Source organism: Talaromyces rugulosus, chromosome II (assembly GCF_013368755.1).
Source record: "Talaromyces rugulosus chromosome II, complete sequence".
Lineage (NCBI taxonomy): Eukaryota > Fungi > Ascomycota > Eurotiomycetes > Eurotiales > Trichocomaceae > Talaromyces > Talaromyces rugulosus.
Genome location: NC_049562.1, coordinates 4,474,031 through 4,494,833, shown reverse-complemented (window position 1 = coordinate 4,494,833; position 20,803 = coordinate 4,474,031). Strand labels below are relative to the sequence as shown.

Genomic DNA, 20,803 nt, shown 5'->3' with positions numbered 1-20,803 from the left:
GATTGTTTGGCTTTATTGGCTGAATATGTCCTTCTGTGCGTAGGAAAGTCATATCTACTACAATCTTCCCAGCTTCCTTTGCTCCTTTGAGATAGTTTGGAATCAGAATGGTTATGCCCTCTTTGACACGATGAAATGTTTGATCGAAGCCTCACCTTTATTTTTGCTATGCCCTTTTTTGTAATGACTTTCTTGATATCTATCGGAAACATACAAGACTTCCTCGCAAATAAACTTCTGGTTTGGTCTGGCCGGGAACGTGAAAAATGTGGTCAAGGAGTATTCTGAGAATGAAGGGACCTCGTCACCCTAGTGTGGCGTGTTAACACGTAGCAATAGCTGTCATAATAGCGCGCTTACTTTCTTTATAACCCAAAAGATGGTATTTTTGACATATCTTTCCCCATCGTTTCGGTCTGCGAGTTTTGGGTTACTCTGCTGATGGGCCACAATTGTGTCAGGTTCCCAAGGCTCATTTCGCAGAAACCCGTAACTTGACTGAATAATTCTTGCGGGCCCTTGTTCTCTATTAAGAGCGCTGAGAATGGCACCCGAAGCAACTGCAGTTTCACTGCCACATTAAATCATTAGTCACGAACTTGTGGTTGGGTTAGCCGGGAAACAGAAAATTCTTTCTCCCAGGTTTTCAATAAACACAACGTTTGCAGATAAAATAACGGTAGACTCACGGCACATCTTGACATAAGAGCTCCACTAGTAGCTCACCAGTGTCCTTTGATCGTTTTTCCAATACCCCCTTCAAGTAATTGTGAAGAGAAGGAGAAGCGGAAAACCCACCGATTAATAAGACAGTCTGGTAGTGCTGTGTGAGACAAATTTAAGAGAAAGTGGGAATTTAATATCAAGAAAATCATACCTTGACTGTTATATTTTGACCCCGGGCCAATTCAAGCTGGGAGATCATCAGATCAGAAATTCCTTTAAGACAAGGTAGAAAAATGCGCCTCAAGTCTTCGCTATATAAAGTTAGTCAAATGAAAGAATCCCCCATACAGAGCACTGCTATTAGTTTCTAGAGGAGAAAAGAACGAAAAACTTGCCGATTAAGACGCATTCGATTATACACAAAGTTTTTGTCCTTGTTCGGTCTCAAGCCATATACGAAGACGTCTTGTCCTGAAAAGTTGCTATCCGTGATATCGACGTTTCTTTTGTCTTGGTTTTCGAAATCGATGACTAGGGAATCTATGATCCCATCAATACTAATAGATTTAGTTAAATCTCCTGTATCGATATTGAGGTATGTCTCTCCCTCCAATCTTTCACGCAAAAGTTGTTCGAAATGTTCATTCAAATAACTAGAGCCACACAAAACACCTATAGCACTTAGTATACTAAAAACAAATATTGGTACAATGACTAGGATTTATTACAAACCTTTTGGTCTGACAGCTTCTCTTTCCATTCGAAGGGGTTCGGTGTCTTTTAATTTATAGGTTATGGCGTCAACGGTGCCTCCACCAGCATCGAGAATCATGAATGTATCTCCGGGCTAACCTTGTTAGAGGGAGTGAACAAATACAACAACGGAAGCTTACAAGCTGCGAAGGTTAGACTACCTGGATGTCCCGTTGTGATGCTAGAACACGTGCGGCCGCAGCTTCTGGTTCCGACACGATATGAATATGTTCGATCCTGGCTGAGGTCTCTCTGACAAATTCTGACCTGTGGTTGGCTTCTCTTAGTGCATTCTGCATTCTCCGGCAAGCCCATCGTTTCCACATAGCCGGAACAGTGATAACAAACTCAACCGAGTCAGTCTCTTTGAATTTGTGATACTGAACGAGTTGTTGCTTTGTGTGCGTGAGGAGCCGTGCTAAATAGTCAACAATAAAATCCATTCCACTTCGGATCGCCCCTATGTCTTGAAGCTGTCTCACGGTGTTCTTTAGTTGATTGCGAAGCTTTTTTGTGTGTTCGCTCCTGTATAAAAGCAGTTTTGACCGGTTTATTCTCCTAAATTTTGTTCGGTCTGCGTCTGGATGTCTGAAGTGCTGATACACACCATAGCCCCATAAGAAGTCTGGATCTGTGTCATTCTGATCAGGGTTTTCGTTCGTATCAATCTCCATTTGCTCTATGAGGCTATCACATCCCTGTGCATGGTCGCTGTCATTGTCGCTGTCATTGTCGCTGTCGTCATCGTTGTTTGTAGGATTATTATTTGGCTCGAGCGTCCGCTTTGTCTTTATGTCATAGCAACTTTCTGTCGGGGCTTCCAATTTAGACCCTCGAACACCTCCTGGGCTGCCAGGATAGTTCGAGATGTACGCTATTTCATCTATTTCAACCATATCTCTTCGATCCCCAGGTCTAAGAACCGTGAACGCTACTGCAGAAAAGGTGGTTCCGAAATCTATTGCAACAACGAATGTATTATGCGATGGTTGGTCCGGGGCTCCAACATTAACTTCTAGCGTAGAAACTCTTGGGGTGGTTGACTGCGGAGTCTTTTCGCTGCTAATACCGTCCAAGGGATCCCTAGAGTACGCTCTTACAAAAGAGTGATGCATAACTGAGAGGATTAGCATATAGTAAGTTTCAGGTTGGGAGGTGGGTTTTGCTCAAACGCAACTTGTGAGCAAAATGAGAAAAGCACATACTTGCCAATATTGAAGTTGCCTGATAAATAACTATTGAGCTTCGCAAAAAGAAGATAGGGAGTAGTAGGATACGGTTGGCAAGTTGTGCCAGCAAACAACCCTTTTATTGGCATTGACTGGTCTGGAAAAAACAACAGAAGCCCCTCACGCTATGGTGTATACTAACCTATCAATTGATCTAGGCATAAGAAATACTACTTCTGTTGGAGGGGTTAATACATCAGCAGGCGGCGCAGTGCATACGCAGAAATTAGACATGAAACAAGGGTCGCTACATACCTACTCTTTCCAATTGGCTTGGCGTAGCTAGCTTTCAGAAACTAATGCGGCTGCTAATGCAAAGTCTCACTGATATCACAGTCCATATTGGCCCCAGGCCAATGATGGAGTACTTTTTTGCGGCGCTGCAAGGCTGACTCCGGAGGTCTCCGATGCGGAATATCTGCGTAACCCGTAACCACGTAACCATCTCTCTTCCTTTTTTTTAATTCTTTTTTGCGCGCTGTATTCACATAAACTCGGTTTCCAATAATTGCAATAATTGCGAGAAATATCCGCAAGAAATGCCAGCAGATTGGAAACCTCACGAGGAAAACGTGCTGCTTGCTTGGCTCGATTATAGCCTGCTGAAAGCGGACGGATTTAGGTATTTTAAGGAGTCAGTGTCGGCGCACCTCAGCAAAGAATGCAACACCAGCTACAGCTACGAGCAATGTAGAGCAAAATTATATCGGTTTTGGAATTACCTCGGTGATGATGACTCTGCAAAAGTGGCCGACTTGTACAAACAAGGGTCGGATTGTCTTGGTTACCTCCCGCCTGAAAGAAAAAAACTCATCTCAGAGAAAGTGGCTGACCTGAACGGTCGAGATGTCGATTCTCCGCGACGGTTGAGGAGCACATCTCGAATAAGTGAGATTACCTTACAGAGTCATGTTGACGAGCACGGGGCTGCATCTGCAAAGAAAGGCAAAACACACTACCGCCGCCTGTCTAAGTTACCAGTTCCTTCTGTTGTTATACCGTCGTCAAATCCTGGTACTGCGCATCATGATGATCGGCCTGGGAAAAGAAGGCGCCTTTCTAATCTGGTAACTAAAAGTTCGCAATCCCCAACTGCCTTCTGGGCTAATTCAATTGTATTATACAGAAATACCGCACCTTGTCTCAAAATCGCGAATCAAAGACTGGGTATACTTTATCCACATCTGAAGGGTCTTCTGTAGCCTCTGAGGAAATCGCCAGCGATGACGATCAGATCCCTATTCCAAGGACAAAAGATCATAATGAGGGAAGAGCTTCGAATTGTCGGTTGAAGGCCGAGCTGGAGAATCTCAGAACAGAATTTGAAGCATTGAAAGAGCGCGTGGAGCTGATGAACGATATCCACCGTTCACTCACAGTGTCTTTGTATTCCAGTCTACTCCAAGCCGAAGGCCGCCACAGAGAGGACGAAACCCGAATAAACTGCTTGAAAAATACCGATAATTCTTTACCGTATCGACAATTGGAATACCAGGCAAAAAAGATTGCGACCCTGCAGGAGAAGTTGGACAAGGCAAGACATCTTCGCAGATTTACCCAGCTTGCGTCGACTGAAGAGATACGATCATGGACAGGCGAGAATGTTCGTCAGGAAATGAGTTCTATGGGCTATCTGGCGAAGCAGTTGCTGTACGGCCACGACAATGTTGACAATTTCGATCCCCCTGATATCGACAACTATAAAGATCTGAGGACTCTTGTTCAAAAGGGCCTAGGTGTGAGTTCGCAGGCTCAATTGTCTGCGGATACCGTCCTAGGCCTGTTGGCTAGTTTCAGCCTGCAGGCTATTGTTCGATGTCTCACTTTCGCTGCTATATGCGAGTGGGTTTTGGAGGCCGATATTCACGGAATGATATTTACCGAATCAGTATTGCTGGAGGAATATAAGGCTCATCTCAGAATGAGAGGTTGGTCCATTTTATCTATTTGCATGCCTTGTTGCTCTTCTGTCCCTGTACTCAAGCTATATCATCCCTATAAAACTCGTTTTACCTTTAATTGCGTTTCTTATAACGTTAATGTGCTAATAAACTCAAAGATGGAGAAACATCTCTTCGAAATCTAGATTTTGCCGCGCATCATTCGCTTTTGAATGGAGAATTATTCCAGAAACATATCATTCCACAAAGGGCCGAGTCTCTCGCTCACCGATTCTTGAAGACGCTCTCTCCGTTTTTCGTCAATGAGAAAGGTGAAGAGAGACTTCAAGACAGACCATGCCAAGGTTCTTCTCTTGACTATTTTAGTACTTGGGGAGTAGAGCAGCAAATCTGGGAGCCCAGGAGACAGAAACTTATCAAGATTTTTTGGACTGCTCTGAAATTGAAATGTCAATTTATAACTAGTAATGACCAATTCGAAGCAGTCTTCTACTCATCTCATACTCCCTTCGATCCAAGCCGCATGATACCAGAGACAATGCAAGGAAGTGTCATAAGGACCGCTGACGTTGCTTCGCAAACTATAGATGTCAAGCTTTGTTTGCTACCATCACTATACGTTTGGAAGCATGACTGTGCGCAAGTGATACAGAAAAACTTTGTATGTCGTTTGGCTTCTGAGAGACAGGAATCCGAACGACTCACAGAAGCACTGGTGGTTGTGACGACTCCATGAACTTAATTGAACATAACTAATTCTTGGGAGTCTGCAAGCCTACTTATTCTATTAACCACACCGAATCCTCTGGTAGACTGCCAGACAGTATATCTACCCAGCGTAGAATTCCAATTTTATCATCATCCGATAGAGGATGCATCCTACTTTCCCTATCATATCCTGTCACGTAAATGTTAGTAGCTTCGTAGGCTTGTGCCAACTTCCGTCCTAGCTCCGCAACATCCCTGAAAGACGTGCCGTCCAAAATAATCAGACAAAATTCCGGTGATTCCGCACTCCATGAGAATGGCTTTTTTATCAACACAGCACCTGTCTGGTCCATTTTGCTAGTCGGGCCATACAAATCCCCAAGTTCACTTGGCGCCTCGGAACTGCATACAACAGCATCGTACTTCAAAGAAGTAGGATTCCATGCTTGCTTATACGCAATCTTCATTTCTAGATCAAGAAGTGGACTTCGTTCATTTAGGCCTTTCAACACCCACGAATGGGTGGAACCACCATGCGATGGCTCTATCCTCAAGCGAAGATACCCTGCTCCGAGCGCAGCAGCAAGAGAGTGACTTGCTGAAAAGCATCGCAGAGCATGTATGCGAGCCGTCACAAGGCTAATGTCAGGTAAAATTCCAGAATTCACATTCGACGATTGGACCATGCTGGTCATCTGCATCAAAGCCCTGAGTGCAAATCGAGATGCAACAATGCAATGAATCTCTCTAACCACTTGCCAATCTTCACGGATATATGTGTGGAATAATACTTTGGCACGGACTGGGTAATCACCAATCGAACTCAGTCGATGCTCTCTCCCAGTCCAGATGCTCTCCAGTTCATAAATTGCGTTCATGGAAACCATGACACTTTCGCTATCCTCCAAGAGGTTCCATAAGTGGGAGCAAGCGATCGATAAACCCAGATCTGATTCGCCCAAAAATTTCAATAAACTATTGATTTGGGCTGGCTCTTCAGGAAGGGAGAATATGTGGAATGAAAAGAGAATCATGTTTGCATGTCGAATGGTAGCATGTTTCCGCCAAGGCAGAGGATTACTGTCAACCTTTGAGAACCGCAAGTATGGATGATCGTCGTCGTTGTTGAAGGTTTCGTCGGAATGGCTTTCATCGTCCGTAAACCGGATATCATGAGAAGTAGCATCAAAAGAACCGCCTGGCACTGATTCAAGCGACAAGCTATGGGTTCGTCTAGTAATGGCGTTCAGATTACCCAACGTACAATTCTCTTGGTCAATTGGAGTTGTAGTGATAATACTATACGCAGATATAGGGGTCACACCACGCGGAATTTCGTGATGGCCGCGAAGGCAACGGAGAACATTTGGTAAAAAAATAGCTCGAGCCCAATCACAAATGTGGTCAGCTATTAATAGGATTTGCAGCGTATTATCCAAGGACAGCATGCATCCATGCCATAGGTCAATGATTCTCTATTCCCAAAATGGCATTAGTAAGATATCATCTATTACCCAAATGTATGGAACATACGTATTTTGTGTCATCAACTATACATGCATAAACACGCCACTCATCTCCTTGATTTGCCATAAACCATACCAGGGGATTAATGGGGATGTTTTTTAATGCCTGCAAATCAGCTTGGAGCTTGAGCAGTGTCCTTATAGGGAAAGCGCTCTGTCTCTCCACAGACTCAAAACCTGGGCTGCCTTTCTCTGATTTGGCTTCGATAATGAGAAACGGATATGAAATGAGGTTGTCCTTAAAAGGGCTATGCCGTATTATATCAGACCCCGGCAGAAGTTGTCTCAGAGTGTTAGTATGCTCTAGTCCAACTATCCGGTCCGGCTCTCTCTGAGTCACACCTTTCTCTGCTAACCGATCTTCTGGATGATACAAAACAGTGGTTTGCAAAAGGTCAGTGAACAACAGGTTAGACCCCTGGTCATAACTGTTTCGATGTCAGCATGATTAGACCAGTCGCCGTAGTATGCCTGAATAAATATTTACACATTGGCCAGGATTCTTTCATCGTTGCTGCAGATACAACGCAACCGTCTCGTACGTCTGTTTTGTAGGTCTTCGTTCACAGTGTATTCAACTTGGGTTGCCTGAAAGTCGGCCTCCCAGAACCGTTTTCCACACTTAGCACTGGTTCCGCACCGTTAACTATTAAGCCACTTTTTCAACGAAATAATACCTCACCATACAGCCTCCGCCTTGAATGGGCTGATTATGAAACGCTCAATTTCGGACCTCCATGTAGCTTCATTGACTCTTTTCTGCCGACACCGATACGCCTCGATTCGAAGCTCACAGGCTCTTGTCTTGATCTGTGGAACATTCGCTAACACAGTCAAGCGGCCATCCAGTCTCCCATCGTTTCCGTAGGTGTCGTAAGTCTCTCGTCCGATCTCGCGAATGGTCTCAAAGATCTGCCGATATGCAGGTGGCCAATCGCGTGGTAGTAACGGGCCGTCGAAGAAGATTCCGTACTCGTCCAACAAGCGTCGCTCTTCTTCTGGCCGCAGGGCTGTTTTTTTACCACGGGGAGACATTGTGATGAGCCTTATGTTATTTCAGGATGCTGTTTAGCAGCAATGTATAGGCTTTTCCTTTTTTTGGGGGGGGGGAGGAGATGCAACATGTTAATTAAATACTTTTTAGCGCAAGGCTGCTCGATCAAGCCTGCATTAGGGCGAGGGGCTGAGTGGTCGTCATTTTCAAATTGTACTGATTACACATGCAGCAGTATTGAGGCTTAGCTAGATCAGACTAGAAATAAGTTCTTATTCTTTAAAACCGATTTCTCTTTTCGGGCGCATTTTCCTGTGACACAGTGATTCCATTTCTAAACAACAGGGTCGTGGTTAGGCATAATTTCGCGAAAGCCCCTCAAATTCTAAAAATCTGAAAACAGGCACAGTCGAAGTATTCTTATTACTCTCAGTAGAATCTAGATCGAAGAGTCATTGATTATTTGCTACTAAACGCTGCTCTACTGTTGGCGATGTTGATTTAAAAGGCGGCTCCGTCCTGAGTAGCAGGAGAGACACACGTCAACAAACCATTGTGGGCAATAGAGTAGACAATCACTAAACCATATAAAATCATTAAATTTTATAAGCAACGCTAGACTAATATATATATATATATATATATTTCATACACAGTTTATTTAAAACACATAATAGTACGACTAAAAAGAGTAACAAACGTTTGTAGCCTATTCCTTATCATAAAAATTATTTTAGTAGCACTTGATTAATCTACTAATTCATGGAGATATGAGAAAGTTCTTAGGCGCATTTTGCTTGCTCATTAACCCAGAAATCCATTCTCATCGCAATCACGGTCATTTTAGCAGTGGTTAGGGCCTAGAGAAGGTCAAAAACATCTTCTCCCGGGTACGGCTTTAAGTTCCAGGAATCCAAGATGTGGGTAAAAGCCTTTTGGCTACATCTTATCGTCTCCAACTTCTGGTCTGCAAACCAGAATATTCTACATATGTCCCAATGGCCTAATTCGCTAGAAGGACTAGGGAAATGAACTATTGGTTGATGGAGACAATCCAATCTACATGAGAATTAAACCTAGTGTCGAGTAAAAAGTGAGGTCGAGTTTTCAACCTTTTAAGCGGACAGGGGATAGTGACAAGGTGAACCTTCGTACTGAGGACGCCCTCCAATCCTTCCAAGATGCCATTTCGAAAATGTGTGAGATGATGCTTGTATCCCTTTGATCATATTTATAAAGTTTGAGAAGTTCACCCAAAAGCTTTTCAATTAACATTGAATCCATAGCTCCTATGTAATATAGAAAAGAGGATAGAGCCGGCTTCCCTTAAAAGCTATTTATTCTTTCTTTGTTTGGGCTTTCACCAAATCTCAGAACCTTATGGAAGGTACCTTTACCTATACATTCGTTCAGTGGTGCGAGAAGACAACATCAAAATGGGAAGAAACATTGAAACTCTTTGTAACAAGTTCGTGAATAATACCGGTAAAGAGATCGAGACATTAGGCAATTGGGCTCAAAATAGAACCAGACAGCAGTTTTTCCAAATTGCCAACGTCGTCTAACCCCTCAATATCTAGTACGACCTTCTCAATTTCATCGCGACGCTTCTCCTCGATGATTCCGTGCGTCAAACGCCGCCATTTATCGACAATCTCTTTATTTGATACCCCAGGAAATACGCTCTTGGGGCCCTCCAGTTCTTGGGTGAGAGTCGTTCCAGCCTTGAGTGTGATGGTCACTCGCTGTTTATATGTGTCTCCTACATCAGGTTCGTGCACACATTGGGTTTTTCTGACCAGTTCCCATATAATATCTCGATCCAGCTTGCTGTGACGGAACTGGTCTGCTAGTACCTGGCCATCAACGAGCTGAACAGCGGCTGTATACGCACAGCTCATTTGGCCCCCAGTTGCTGAAACTGGCCGTTTAACTTCGAATCCACCGTGTTTCCATGCAGCTTCGCCCATTTCGAGCTTGATGCTGGTGACTTCCCTCAAGTCGGCTAGTTCTTTGGGATATCGTTCTTGCAATGCTTGTACACAATCAATTGTGCAGTGCGTAGCAGCCATCGAGGCATGAAGCTTGACGCCAATCAGCCGTAATTGCCACTTCTGGCCCAGCTCCTTTGAGACCTCCTCCGGTAGATATCGGGGCTCCTTGCCCGAACCCTCTCCAAACATAGCTAGAAAGCCCCCATATGACTCTTCGTAAACATTCTTGATCCCGGTATATCCTTGTTTCGCCAACAGAGCGGCAAAAAGGCCATTGCGAGCGGCAAATCCATGCTGCATGCGCTTTGCATCACTGCCGAACTGGGCCGACATTAACCCCCCGGCTTGCGTACAGGCAATACCGAGGGCATCTTCGATAGATTCAGCAGGGAGGTTGAGAAGCTTACTAACCGCTGCAGCGGAGGCAGATGGGCCAAATATAGCGCCGGAATGCCATCCACGCGTGAGCATATCTTTGCCATACAAGGCATTGCCGACTCGGGGCCCTGTCTCATACCCGGCAATAACGGAGAGCAGGAAAGCCTTGCCGTCAAACTTTGTAGAATTCTTAGCACTCTCCTGGCTGGCCGCTGCAAATACGGCGGGTAGGATTAGAGAATTCGAGTGCAGAGGGGCTATTAAGTGCCAGTCATCGAGCTCGAATCCCTGGATAGCAGTGCTGTTTAACAACGCGGCAGGTAACGCGCCGGTTTTCTATTATCAGTATTAGCGTCTCTTTTATTAAGTTGCTAAAACAAAAGCTGCCCGGAGATCTAAAATAGATGGAATACCCTTTCATGGCCCCAAACACTGCAGTTCCCTGAAGATTCCATGTCAAAGACAGCTCGGGCAGCAGTCTCGGTCCATGGCAGATGAGAGCCCACAATGGCGCAGGCAAGACCATCGAGAACTAGGTGCTTGGCGCGAGTGCGCACATCTTCAGGGACATCATCTAAGGAGACTTTTTGGATCCATTCGCATAATTGCTTTGTCACGCCGGCCTCATGTCCGTCATTAGCACCGTGTCCCTGCACCATTATAACGTGGTTTTTATTCCTTCTTGAGGGTAAATTTTTATATATGAGATTCGACGATAACTGCTCATTTCGCTCATTCAGAAAATCTACCGATGCAGCCCATATATGTAGCTGGCCGTTGATGCCGTTCTCGGCCCGGTCTCACAAAAACGGCCCGCGGGCACCGGAGGTAGTGTTTGCATATGTTTGGTATGGTGAGTTTTCGAGGCAAAGACAATGGTTCCTTTTAGAGGTAGTCAAGTAGCTGAAAAGCAATTGTCGGTCGGGATGTTGAAGATAATCAGATTGACCCGACTGCGGGGACCTCTGACGCGAAAGATCGAAGGCGCGTCCCGGTCCCGGTCTTCTTCTCACAGCTTCACCTCCGCGTCACCAACCAGCATAACCAGCCCTTTCCAACGCCTCCCCACGCACCGCCCAAGTTTTGTCAAATCGAGCTTCACATTAAGCCTTGATAATACCGAAACTATGTCCCTGACGCGTTCCACAGCCCCGTTGGTGTGGATTGATTGCGAGGTCTGCTCCCAGTTCACTTGAGTTCCCCGCAATGCGCTTACGATTCTGCGAAATTGCTTATCCGGAGGAGAACAAGAAACTAATCGAAACAAATTCCTATTTAGATGACCGGCCTAGACTCGGAGACAGATCAGATCCTTCAGATTTGCTGTTTCGTCACGGATGCACAGCTTCAACTGCTAGAACCGAATGGCTTCGAGACGATTATCCACCAACCCAAGTCGAGCCTAGACACGATGTCGCAATGGTGCATTGACACCCACGGTAAATCGGGGTTGACCGACGCCGTTCTTGCCTCAACCACAGACGCCGCCACAGCAGCGGCGGAATTGCTGGCCTATATCAAGCAACACGTCCCAGAGCAGCGCACCGCTATCCTAGCGGGGAACAGCATACACGCGGACCGCGCCTTTCTCGCCAAAGGCCCATATGCCAAAGTACTCGAGTGGCTACATTACCGCTTGCTCGATGTCAGTACGCTGAAAGAGGCGGCCAGACGCTGGGGTAGTGAGGAGCTCCTTCGCGACGCGCCGCCGAAACGAGAACTTCACCTGGCCAGGGACGACATTCTTGAAAGCATTGCAGAAATGAAATATTATCGGGATAAACTGTTTGACGGGCGATGAATGAGCGTCAGTCCCTGACATGTCTCAACTTCGTAATTTCCTAGGCAGTGGTTGGCCATGTGGTTTCGATTCGAACGCCCTGGGCCTTTTCAAGAAACAACTCGAGTTGAAATCGGAATTTTTTTTCATGCAGGGCCTATTATGGGCTTCACCACAGTCCAGTCAAGACATACTATCAGCCAGATACTGCCTAAAGTATTAACATTCGCCATGACTGAGAATTCTATACAACAGGTCGTCTTGCGAGATGATGTTCTGGTGTTAGTCTCAAATCGGCATCAAAACCTGCTTCACTATTTCGTGACGGCTTTTCACCCCTATCGTACTTTCTTGAATAAGAAGTCGCATTGGGCATATGGTTAGCCGAATCGTACCATTCTGAACATAAGAAGAGTGAGGTATTTGGCACTCTCTATCAAGGAATCTTAGACCAGACAGAGGAATGCAATAGCTCCACCCTAATCCTTGCTGGAACCTTGGAATGATTGTGTGACGGAAATTTTTTCATTTACTATTTACAGTAATATAGTTCAATCCGAACGTCCGCGGAAATTTGGCTATTGTATTCGGCATTTAGAGCTAGCATTATCGGTATTACTGCTTTGGTCATGGCGAGGAAATTCTATTTTTTTTTATAATCACACCCATATACCTCTCACCTTCCATTTGACCCTCTATCCTCGGGCTTATTAATTGTCCATTCTAAGTATAAAGAATAGTCATGCTATTCTTAATACTAACGACAATAATCAGCGTACAAGCTAGCATCACAACGGATTTCAAGATTGGCGTTACTAACGCTGCATGTTTGTCCCACAATGGAAGTTCCCAAGTTCTCTACAGAGGCCATACTTCTCATGGCTTACCCATTTACCCGGACTCCAATCTGTCGAATCCAACATTGAGAAAAACCGACTGTTTAGACTGGGGCGATGACCCCATAGTACCTGAGAATGCCTCATCAATCTCTGTTCGATCTCAACACCCCAGGCTTTTTGCACCAATTTACAAATGGCACCGGCTCCCGTTTCTTATTCAACAAGACCCATATCTCAAAAAGTGGAATGAAAGTATTTTCCAACACGCAGAATTGTATTATCAGATGCCACCAGTGCAATACCTACCTGACGGGGGTCTCAATGGAAGTGGTATATTGGATTGTGCAAGACAGATACAACGGCGAGTAAAACACTGGGCCTATGCTTATCGTATGTCAAACGATACACGATGGGTTAACCGGACTTGGGAAGAGCTGCTTGTGGCATCAGGCAATTCTAGTCAATACTTCGGAGTTGCTGGTGATAATTGGAATACTCAGTACATCAGTGTCACTTCCCCCTCTATTTCATCTATCTAATCATGCAATATTAGACATTGGTTAGATGTCGGGGAACTTTTAACGGCGTTTGCAATTGCATATGACTGGCTCTATGATATATGGACTAATGATCAACGCGATTCCGTCATGTGGTCCATCATCTCATTAGGACTCAATAAAGGGTATGAAGCCTACGAATCTAATATGTGGTTTCTCTTTGTTGAAGGGAATTGGAATTGTAAGTGTCTTATCGCGCGTCTTCCATTAAAGAAGGTAACTCATAAAGCCCAAACACAGGTGTTACAAATGCAGGCATCATCAACGGTGCACTTGCAATTTATAATGAAGACCCGACAGGAATAGCAGCAAAGCTTCTTGGGCTTGCCATTCCAAATGCACAACAGCACTGTGCCCAGGCCGTCCACTCGGACGGAACTTGGACGGAAACCCCAGACTATTGGTATGTATATATCTCACATTTTTTACATGTGTATCATTCTATTGAAGCATATATTAACATAGTCTAGGTATTTCGGAGTCCAGGGGCACGCGCAAATGAGTTCCGCGTTACTCACAGCTACAGGAAGTACGCACAGTTTACTAACCATCAACCCGGCTTTTAAAAATACCTCTTTATTTCACATTTATTCCTTTGGGATGACTGATCTTTTTAACTACGGAGACTGCGGTTGTTACAATCCCAGGGTTTCGACCACGTTCCATGTGACATCTTGCCTAACATAATTCTATTAGGACCAGAAAAGTTTACCGCCACTGCAAACGCCATGCTCTTCTATGGTGACCAGTTCGATAGTATGTTTTCCCTTGTCCTAAATATATGTCCCTTACTGACGCTAATTTAACTACATTTCCTATGTATACACTTTATCAACGGGATTTCACGGAAGCCGCTGATCCACTGGGTATATTTTGGTATAACCCTCAAGTTACTGGCGGGTGGTACATTGGTCTTCCCTTAGACGCCAATTTCTCAAGCGCTGAGAGCCCGTGGGTATCAATGCGGTCTTCGTGGACGGACACAACTGGTCTTTTTGTCGCTATGAAGGCCGGTCCTGCGGTGGGACATCAGACCCGTACGTACAGTCAATACAAACGAATGATATATTTTTATCAAAATCCAAGCTTTTTTTTTTTGATACTTGAAAACATTACAGACAGCAACATAGATGCCGGTGATTTTGTTCTAGATGCGTTAGGTGAGCGATGGGCAGGAGAGCTTTGCCAGGCATCTTACCTATCGACCGGATATTTTTCTAGCGACAACCAGAACAGCACCCGCTGGCTGTACTACCGTACCCGCACTGAAGGACAGAATACGATTGTCTATAATGGATCCAATCAGGTTGTCGATGCAAGACCGTCCTCGATTCGATTTGAAACAACGGGGAACGCTCAAACAGGTCCCGTAAGTCTGTCCAAACAAGATAGCGCAGTATACTGGGTCGTCAATTTGACCACTTTATATGGCGGTGTCTTGATTGAGAGAGGGATCAGACTTTTTAATGGTCGGAGCCAAGTACTTCTCCAAGACGAGATCACCGAGGCAACGTCAGCCTGCCAATGGAGGATGCATACAAACGCAACAATCAAGTACAAAAAAGGTGGAATTGCGGCTGGTTTGTCTCACATGCTCATTTCATCGGTTTGGGACTTATTCTGGCTATCTAGACCTTTTCCTTAATGGAAAATCGCTCACGGCAACTATCCAATCACCATTAGGGTTGACATTCCGAACAGTCGAAGCCACCCGTGGAGAATCCAGCCCCGATCTACCAGAGGGGGAAACTGATCCTGAAAATAGTGGTGTACGAGTTCTTGCAATTGACGTACCTGCAGGAACGCATACTATTGCTGTCATATTTTCACCGGTTTGGGATTATTCCCAAGAGCCATCGGTACCACCACTAGTAGATCTGAAAGACTGGACGTTGATATCTCATCTGATAGTCTAATACAATAAGAGACATCCAAAAATATTTTTAAATGTAGCCTGCTCTTTACATATGTACTTGAATTCACAGTATCGAGACTTTTCTGTATACGCGTGCCACTCTACTGCATGACTAGTAAGCACGCCGAGGGCCATGAGTTTTAATATGAGCCAGAATAAATTAAACTAGCGAGATCATCGAAAAAGCCCAGCATACTACAAATAACATTGACCTGGAGATGTTTAAGGTCAACGACGACGCGCAAAACGGCGCTATTCCCCCTTTTGTTTAGTGGCAGATCTACACTATTTATAGCCGCTGAAGCTCTCCACAGTTCAAGCCACCACCACCACTCCATATCAAATCAACGGTATTAGGGTTCCACTTCGGATTCGATTTACACTAAGATTCTCGAGATTGCTATCCCCCAGTCTCAACATGCGTACGCGACGAGGGTCCTCTGATGGCCCTAAAAAGAGAGCCTGTGTAGAGTGCAGACAGCAAAAAGCTAGTAGCTCGCGGGACTGCGTCTCACGATTAGATGATGCTAATCTTGGTGTGAGTAGATGCGATGTTCCGATGGCTCTGAGGAGTCTGGCACACCCTGTTCGCGCTGTCGACGGCAGAAGCTACCCTGCGTCTATTCGGCCCCCTTCCATCGGGTCCACAAACGAAAGTAAGCATCATCTTCCATTCCGTCTGGCAAATCTCATTGATATCTAGGCGTATGGAAGAGCTTGAGGAAGAAGCTTCAATACTGCGACGAGAGCTACAAGGTGGCCCCACTCCGCCCACTACCGGCGAGTATTGTACTGTAGAAAGGCTTCTATGATAAGCTAACGTTTCAAAAGTGACAAGAACTCAAGACACTCAGAACTACGAGGCGACGGAGGCCAGATCTATTGATGGGCTCGAGATTGGCTCCTCTATCATAGATCATTGTTTCAAGCTGTTCTTCCGTGACTACCACCCCTTGCTTCCCGTTCTTGATCCTACAATTACGCCGAATCTCCTATATGGGAAATCTCAGGTCCTCTTTTGGGTCATAGTCTCCATTGGTGCTCGAAAGAACTTGGCCCATCCAAATCTCATAACTGCACTGTCCCCTCGAATTTCTCCGCTTGTCTTAGCCTCGCTGAGCACTCGGGCCAAGCCGCTACAAGTAATCGAAGCCGTGCTACTTCTTATGGAATGGCCGTTCCCATCAAATCCCTACCAGAGTGAACCCTCATTTGTATTGAGCGGTGCACTTGTTCACATGGCAATGCAGAACGGATTGCATACCCCATATCTTGGCAAGGAGATACCGAAACTAGAAGCTCAGTCTAGTTTTTTCGAGTCTTCCACGGTGGAGAGGACACGATTGTGGGTCTACGTTGTTATTGTCTACCAAAGGTGCGGCCATACGTCTCCCCTCGGGATTTCCAACGCATAACAGCTACGTCAGATCTTGTTCCGGGTGCGGATACCCTCCTCTATTGTCTGCCGATGCATATACCGACCAAGAACAACTCAAGAGCATATTGTTACAGCTTCCCACCGACTTACAGGTGCAGCTTCAGCTTTCCAATATCATGGCGGGCGCACAGAGAATATTCGTTCAATTCAACTCACAGAAATTGACTATACAGGAAGAGCAAAGTTTAAATTCTGTTTTGAAAATGATCACCAGTCAATTGGATGGTCTAGAATCTACCACCTCATCAAGTAAGTGCCATCAATCATGGTACTTTTTGTCAGGATTACACTAACAAGTAAATGGACTGGGAAATTTTTCATGTGGCCATCTGCCGTTTAGAAGTTCTTGCCATGCACTTTTTCAAACCATGGGAGAGTATCGATGTACAGACTTGTCAAACGATCTTCAACACTGTCCTCGAAGTCTTCACCTTTATAAGAGAGCAGGAAAAGAATCATAAGCTCAGCAGTTTCTGTCCGCGTTTCGTCATTTTTGCAATAAAAATGGGACACGCTCTTATGTTTCGGCTACTCAAAGGACCATTTGCAAGCTATGTTGATGAAAAGCTGGGCTCCTTGATGTTTCATGCAATGATCAACTTCATGAAATCTGTTTCTCTTGAAGACGGCGACAAAGTTCATAGAGCAGTGACAATTGTTGAACAGATGTGGAATGTTGACAACATGTTTAAGGATTCTAACGGAAATTGGGACATTGGATTGCGGATCAAGCATAGACTCTCCGCGGGTGTAGTCCATGAGATAGCTATTCGCTGGAGAGAAAAGCACCTTATGGATCGGCCTGGGGGAGTCCGGCAAGATATTGGTACGCTCTTCTTTGGAGAACAACTTACACAGGTAGAATAGAACCAACTAATCGTCTTGTTATAGCTGCTATACCACCTCAGGCAACTGCTGTTCATTCATCCCAAACCGCGCCCGAAAATGAACAAACTAATTCTATGGACTCTATAGACGTGGACACATTTACGGAGCCATTGACAGGGTTTCTAGGGGACTTGGACTTTGATCTGGATAAGTTTTTGGACTCACAGTTTATCTAGTAATTAAAATTACGAAAGAAGAGTGTGAAAATAATCAATATACAAGAGATCACACTTTATATCCCCAGAGACTAATTTGGCCGCCAGACGTCTACTCCCAACTTGGAGGCAACCTTGAAGACCCAGTCTGGCTCCCTCAAGAACGGCCTAGCAACAAAAACAGAATCTTCCATTGCCTGTCTATTGCTTTTGACATGCGTCACCTGTTTTGTAGCCTCGCCTTCTGCATCTGGGTCTTTCTTGGGTTGATTTCCGCCCTGTTCCACTATGTCTCCAGCCTGTTCTGCTGTCGTGATCATGCCAACGACTCCGATCAACAACTCTAGATTATTGACGCGGATGTCATCTCTGATCCTGCCAGCAATGTTTACGTTGTAGTCTTTCGTGTTAGCTCCATCAAGATACTGGCCGGGATTGTTTTCATCGCTGCTGACATCCAATAGATCAACCCCTAAAGCAGGGAGTTCTCTGGCAAATTTGATAGTTGAGTCGACATCCCACGATCCCAGTTTCTTGTCTAGATCTGTATCTTCCATGATGTCTGTGGAAGATATGCGAAGAAAGGGCGGCACATTGACCGGAACCGCTGAGTCTGCAATTCTTCAATGTTGTCAAACTGTTAAACTGTGTGATAAATGCAGTTGTCTCATATAATAATTTTGACAATATTAATATACAGAACCGAGATTAAAAGAGATGGTTAGGCAAGATCTATTAATATCAATTGATGGGTCCAGAGACAAGATCCTGAGACTGCCTCCAGATGTCAATTTTAGGTAGATACTAGATGACATGTAAGAGAGGAACATTAATATAAACCATTATTAGTTGATAAATTTATTTTGCATGTGATGGACTATTAATGTTACATGGTCTATCAATGCATAGTAAATTATATCTATTTATTTAAATTTTGCAAATTCTGCAAAAACTTTTTACTGCAATTGCCTGCAAATCCAGTGCCCCGCGGCAGGAGGAAGGAGCTTGGACGGCGATGCGGATATGACGCGAATTGCCCCTCCTTGCTTCCCTCTTGCCATCCCGCCCCGTGCCACTTACACTTGCCGAATTGTCGGTGAGCGTGCTGTCGTATAGCTTCGCTTTCTCTTTTCGCTCCATCCCGAGGGCTTCTACTTCTCTTTTACCGCTGCACCGCTGCTCCTTTGTTGTTTCTTCGGCCCCGCCAGAGAATTGTCCCGCCATGTCGGTCCAGACGGTGTCGATAACCCCCTTTCAGGACCAGAAGCCCGGAACGTAAGTTGTCAAAAAGCATTCTGTTTACACTGTTGCCAGATGAGATCGGCTACTGACAATTGCCGTTGTTATTAGTTCTGGCCTCCGTAAAAAGGTCGTCGTCTTCCAGCAGCCCAACTACTCCGAATCCTTCGTCACCAGCATCCTCCTCTCCATCCCCGAAGGCGCTGAGGGAGCTTTCCTCGTCATCGGTGGCGATGGTCGCTATCACAACCCTGAAGTCATTCAGACAATTGCTAAGATCAGCGCCGCATACGGCGTGAACAAGCTTTTGATCGGGCAAAACGGAATCCTGAGTACTCCAGCTGCCAGCCACCTCATTCGCAAGCGCAATGCCACTGGTGGCATTCTGTTGACTGCCAGCCACAACCCAGGTGGTAAGTGATGCGACCAGTTTGGGTGGCAGATTACGAGGTAGCCTGATGTTAATTGTGCCCATAGGCCCTACTGAGGATTTCGGCATCAAGTACAATCTTGCCAACGGTGCCCCCGCCCCCGAATCGGTCACCAACAAGATCTACGAGACTTCCAAGGCTCTCCATTCATACAAGATTTCCCAGATTCCAGACCTAGACATTACCCAGATCGGCACTCGTAGCTATGGACCACTTGAAGTCGAGATTGTCGACTCGGTGACCGACTATGTGGACTTCATGAAGGAGATCTTCGACTTTCCTTTGATTCGTAGCTTCTTGAGCTCCCACAAAGACTTTAAGGTTTTGTTTGATGCTATGAATGGTGTTACCGGGCCCTACGGTGTCCGTATTTTCCAAGACGAATTGGGACTTCCGGCTACCAGCACGCAAAACTGCGTGCCCAAGTCCGATTTTGGCGGTGGTCACCCCGACCCCAATCTGGTCTATGCTCACGAACTGGTTGAAGCTGTTGACAAGAATGGTATCCACTTCGGCGCCGCCAGTGATGGTGATGGTGACCGCAACATGATCTACGGTGCCAACGCCTTTGTGTCTCCCGGCGACAGTCTGGCTATCATTGCTCACCACGCGAAACTCATCCCGTACTTCCGCGACCAGGGTGTCTATGGTCTTGCTCGCTCCATGCCTACCTCGGGCGCTGTTGATCTTGTCGCCAAGGCTCAAGGTCTGCAATCGTACGAAGTCCCCACTGGATGGAAGTTCTTCTGTGCCCTCTTCGACAACAAGAAGATTTCTATTTGCGGCGAGGAGAGTTTCGGTACAGGCAGCAACCACATCCGTGAGAAGGACGGTGTCTGGGCTGTTGTAGCGTGGTTGAACATCATTGCTGGCGTTTCTCAGCAGAAGCCCAATGAAACTCCTAGCATTGGCTCTATTCAGAGGGAGTTCTGGCAGACTTACGGCCGAACTTTCTTCACCCGCTACGACTACGAACAGGTTGATAGCTCGGCCGCCAACAAGGTGATTGTTAACCTTACTGGCCTGATCAACGACAAGGATTCTTTTGTTGGCTCTTCTGTTTCTGGACGCAAGGTTGTCGACGCTGGCAACTTCTCATACACCGATCTCGACGGCAGCGTGAGCAAGAACCAGGGTTTGTACGTCAAGTTCGACGATGGCAGCCGCATTGTTGTTCGTCTGTCGGGCACTGGCAGCAGTGGGGCCACCATTCGTCTGTACATTGAGAAGCACGAGAACGACCCTAGCCAGTACGCCGTTGAGACTCAGGAGTACCTCAAGGATAATGTCAAGCTGGCCTTGGATCTGCTCAAGCTGAAAGAGTACATTGATCGTGAGGAGCCCGATGTCAAGACCTAGATTGTACACGAAAGGGTCATGATTCCGGTTTCTTTTTTCTCTTTTTCTCTTTC

At 45.6% G+C, this 20,803-nt stretch overlaps 8 protein-coding genes across 8 annotated transcripts; 4 read left to right on the top strand and 4 right to left on the bottom strand.

The window, feature by feature from the left end:
- Positions 1–1,033: 1,033 nt before the first annotated feature.
- TRUGW13939_04014 (uncharacterized protein) lies at positions 1,034–2,315 on the bottom strand (the record flags this gene model as incomplete). Its single annotated transcript, XM_035487191.1, has 4 exons — positions 1,034–1,338; positions 1,399–1,513; positions 1,581–1,837; positions 2,027–2,315. The coding sequence occupies 4 exons, from the start codon at positions 2,313–2,315 to the stop codon at positions 1,034–1,036; spliced, it is 966 nt and encodes a 321-aa protein (XP_035343084.1).
- Positions 2,316–3,187: 872 nt separating this feature from the next.
- Positions 3,188–5,285, top strand: TRUGW13939_04013 (uncharacterized protein; the record flags this gene model as incomplete). Its single annotated transcript, XM_035487190.1, has 3 exons — positions 3,188–3,715; positions 3,775–4,576; positions 4,708–5,285. The coding sequence occupies 3 exons, from the start codon at positions 3,188–3,190 to the stop codon at positions 5,283–5,285; spliced, it is 1,908 nt and encodes a 635-aa protein (XP_035343083.1).
- Positions 5,286–5,328: 43 nt separating this feature from the next.
- Positions 5,329–7,818, bottom strand: TRUGW13939_04012 (uncharacterized protein; the record flags this gene model as incomplete). The annotated part of the gene is made up of 4 exons (XM_035487189.1): positions 5,329–6,732; positions 6,791–7,211; positions 7,271–7,411; positions 7,466–7,818. 4 exons carry the CDS (start codon positions 7,816–7,818, stop codon positions 5,329–5,331), a joined length of 2,319 nt encoding a protein of 772 aa, XP_035343082.1.
- Positions 7,819–9,279: 1,461 nt separating this feature from the next.
- On the bottom strand, positions 9,280–10,808 carry TRUGW13939_04011 (uncharacterized protein; the record flags this gene model as incomplete). Its single annotated transcript, XM_035487188.1, has 2 exons — positions 9,280–10,485; positions 10,563–10,808. 2 exons carry the CDS (start codon positions 10,806–10,808, stop codon positions 9,280–9,282), a joined length of 1,452 nt encoding a protein of 483 aa, XP_035343081.1.
- A 468-nt stretch (positions 10,809–11,276) lies between these two features.
- On the top strand, positions 11,277–16,851 carry TRUGW13939_04010 (uncharacterized protein; the record flags this gene model as incomplete). The annotated part of the gene is made up of 15 exons (XM_035487187.1): positions 11,277–11,324; positions 11,429–11,934; positions 11,995–12,210; positions 12,704–13,267; positions 13,322–13,506; positions 13,566–13,728; positions 13,796–13,854; positions 14,022–14,081; positions 14,249–14,362; positions 14,444–14,905; positions 14,958–15,094; positions 15,787–15,896; positions 15,944–15,996; positions 16,072–16,615; positions 16,668–16,851. Coding segments are annotated over 15 exons (3,405 nt in total), but the record flags the coding sequence as incomplete, so codon positions are not given.
- Positions 16,852–17,182: 331 nt separating this feature from the next.
- Positions 17,183–17,742, top strand: TRUGW13939_04009 (uncharacterized protein; the record flags this gene model as incomplete). Its single annotated transcript, XM_035487186.1, has 2 exons — positions 17,183–17,504; positions 17,570–17,742. The coding sequence occupies 2 exons, from the start codon at positions 17,183–17,185 to the stop codon at positions 17,740–17,742; spliced, it is 495 nt and encodes a 164-aa protein (XP_035343079.1).
- A 71-nt stretch (positions 17,743–17,813) lies between these two features.
- Positions 17,814–18,278, bottom strand: TRUGW13939_04008 (uncharacterized protein; the record flags this gene model as incomplete). Its single annotated transcript, XM_035487185.1, has 1 exon — positions 17,814–18,278. One exon carries the CDS (start codon positions 18,276–18,278, stop codon positions 17,814–17,816), a length of 465 nt encoding a protein of 154 aa, XP_035343078.1.
- A 665-nt stretch (positions 18,279–18,943) lies between these two features.
- TRUGW13939_04007 (uncharacterized protein) lies at positions 18,944–20,750 on the top strand (the record flags this gene model as incomplete). Its single annotated transcript, XM_035487184.1, has 3 exons — positions 18,944–18,996; positions 19,072–19,373; positions 19,438–20,750. The coding sequence occupies 3 exons, from the start codon at positions 18,944–18,946 to the stop codon at positions 20,748–20,750; spliced, it is 1,668 nt and encodes a 555-aa protein (XP_035343077.1).
- Between the last annotated feature and the right edge of the window lie 53 nt (positions 20,751–20,803).